The sequence below is a fragment of the Galeopterus variegatus genome, unplaced genomic scaffold, assembly GCF_000696425.1.
Source record: "Galeopterus variegatus unplaced genomic scaffold, G_variegatus-3.0.2 Scaffold3800, whole genome shotgun sequence".
NCBI lineage: Eukaryota > Metazoa > Chordata > Mammalia > Dermoptera > Cynocephalidae > Galeopterus > Galeopterus variegatus.
Window position 1 is genome coordinate 213,137 of NW_007729911.1, and position 1,657 is coordinate 214,793.

Sequence of the window (1,657 nt, forward strand, 5' to 3'; positions counted from 1 at the left end):
GGACTTGCTATCTGAAGGTTTCTTAAGGGAAAATGCCAAGTTCTATGGTACATGGGCAGGTGATGTTTTAAAAGGGGTAGTGGAGATGGACGAGAAATCACTTTAGACACAAGCATACTGCTTGCCGCCTAAACTTCCCTAGCAACTTTTGGGGAACTTATAGAATTGGATGTGCCAATTACCACATATGATGAACTGTCTACATGGCAGTTGACATTTAAGACCATAAAAGGTAAGTCTACAAATCGTGTGCACACACCAGCATCTGCACACGGCACTGTAACATAACAAATACGCAGGAAGCCTGGGTGGACATTTTTCCTCTCCGCTTACTGGTTTGCTTAGCTAAATTGCCTTCATTAGGAGCTTTGGAGCATCAAGGAGAATTTAAAATTAGATTTGCTTCAAAACAGGGAAAACAATGCAAAATGTCTTCTTCATTTTCCAGGGTCAAACCTTCTTCATAGATCTGAGGAAAATAGCCATGAGTTAATTAATACATGAGAACAGTATTTCTCCAGGTGTTATCAGCAGACTACCAAATCAAATCCCTTGAGTTTATTAAAAATGCAGATTATCCAGCCCCATCAGAGGAAGCTTTATTCGTAATGGCCATCAAGGTGATTCTTATGCACACTCAAATTTGACAACTTTTGCACTAGTTTAAAAATGTAAGGATCACACCACACCTCACTTATTATGGCTCTGTCACTAGCTAGTTGTGTGGCTTTGAGAAAGTCATCTAACCTCTCTGGGCCTTGATGTCCTCATCCTCATAGTGTGTGTTCTGCTATGTCACCAAAGCCATCTTGGCCTGCTCTGATCATGACTAAATTCCAAACTTCAACCAATTTGAAGACTGAAAGAAGCCTCCATCCCGGGGCGCAGGGTTTTGAGTCTCACCACATAGAGCTGTTTCCAGATGCTCCCCCATTCCCAAAGTGTCGTTGTCACTTCTTGTGCCAGAGGAATTTCTGCGGGAATGATGTTCTCAGTATTTCTATTTAAGGGGGGAGAGAAAACGGTGTGAAATTGAGACCCAGGTGCTAACAAGCTAAAACGCTGGCAAATTTGCATTAAGCTGCAGCTGCAGAGAAGGGCCATCTTGACATTAAACTAAACTGCGTCTAATAGCCACACCAATTGCATTATGCAAATACAGGGGCTTTCTTTTGAATGTCCTCCTTCACTGGGGTGGGCTCTTCGTCCTCATTATTCAGGATTAATCTACTTTAGTACAGTGCAAACGCAGCCCCCAGTGAAAAGTTTGATTCTCCAAACTGACTGATACCCTCTCAGAATCAGATCTGAGCAGGAATCAGTGTGGATTAGATCTCCCATCGAGTAAGGGAAAGCAGACACAAATAAACACAGGCATGAAGAAGACAGATGAGCTGAGCACCCTTCAGATCTGCCGGGTCAGATTTTCAAAGTAAACAGGACAAAGACATCCATGAGCCACTGGAGGGTCACATCTGGCCAAGAGTAGCAAATACCTTCTTTTCTCGATTGTCACCTCTTTGATGTGGATAAAGGATTTAGGAAAAATGCCCTGTAGGAAACAAAATAAAATAAGATAAAAAGACATATTCCTACAGAAATGACTTACTCTAGGTCTTCAGGATTTTTTCCAAAAACCACTAACTGGTAAAATCCT

At 42.0% G+C, this 1,657-nt stretch overlaps 1 protein-coding gene across 1 annotated transcript in view; it reads right to left on the reverse strand.

Annotated features, from left to right (window-relative positions):
- DOCK2 (dedicator of cytokinesis 2) overlaps positions 1-1,552 on the reverse strand; it is a gene marked incomplete at its 5' end in the record, with an annotated part of 156,106 nt that extends 154,554 nt beyond the window's left edge. The window contains 2 exons of the mRNA XM_008586010.1: positions 904-1,000; positions 1,497-1,552. Coding sequence (XP_008584232.1) covers positions 904-1,000; positions 1,497-1,552 — 153 coding nt within the window. The remainder of the gene's footprint in view (positions 1-903; positions 1,001-1,496) is intronic.
- Positions 1,553-1,657: the final 105 nt, after the last annotated feature.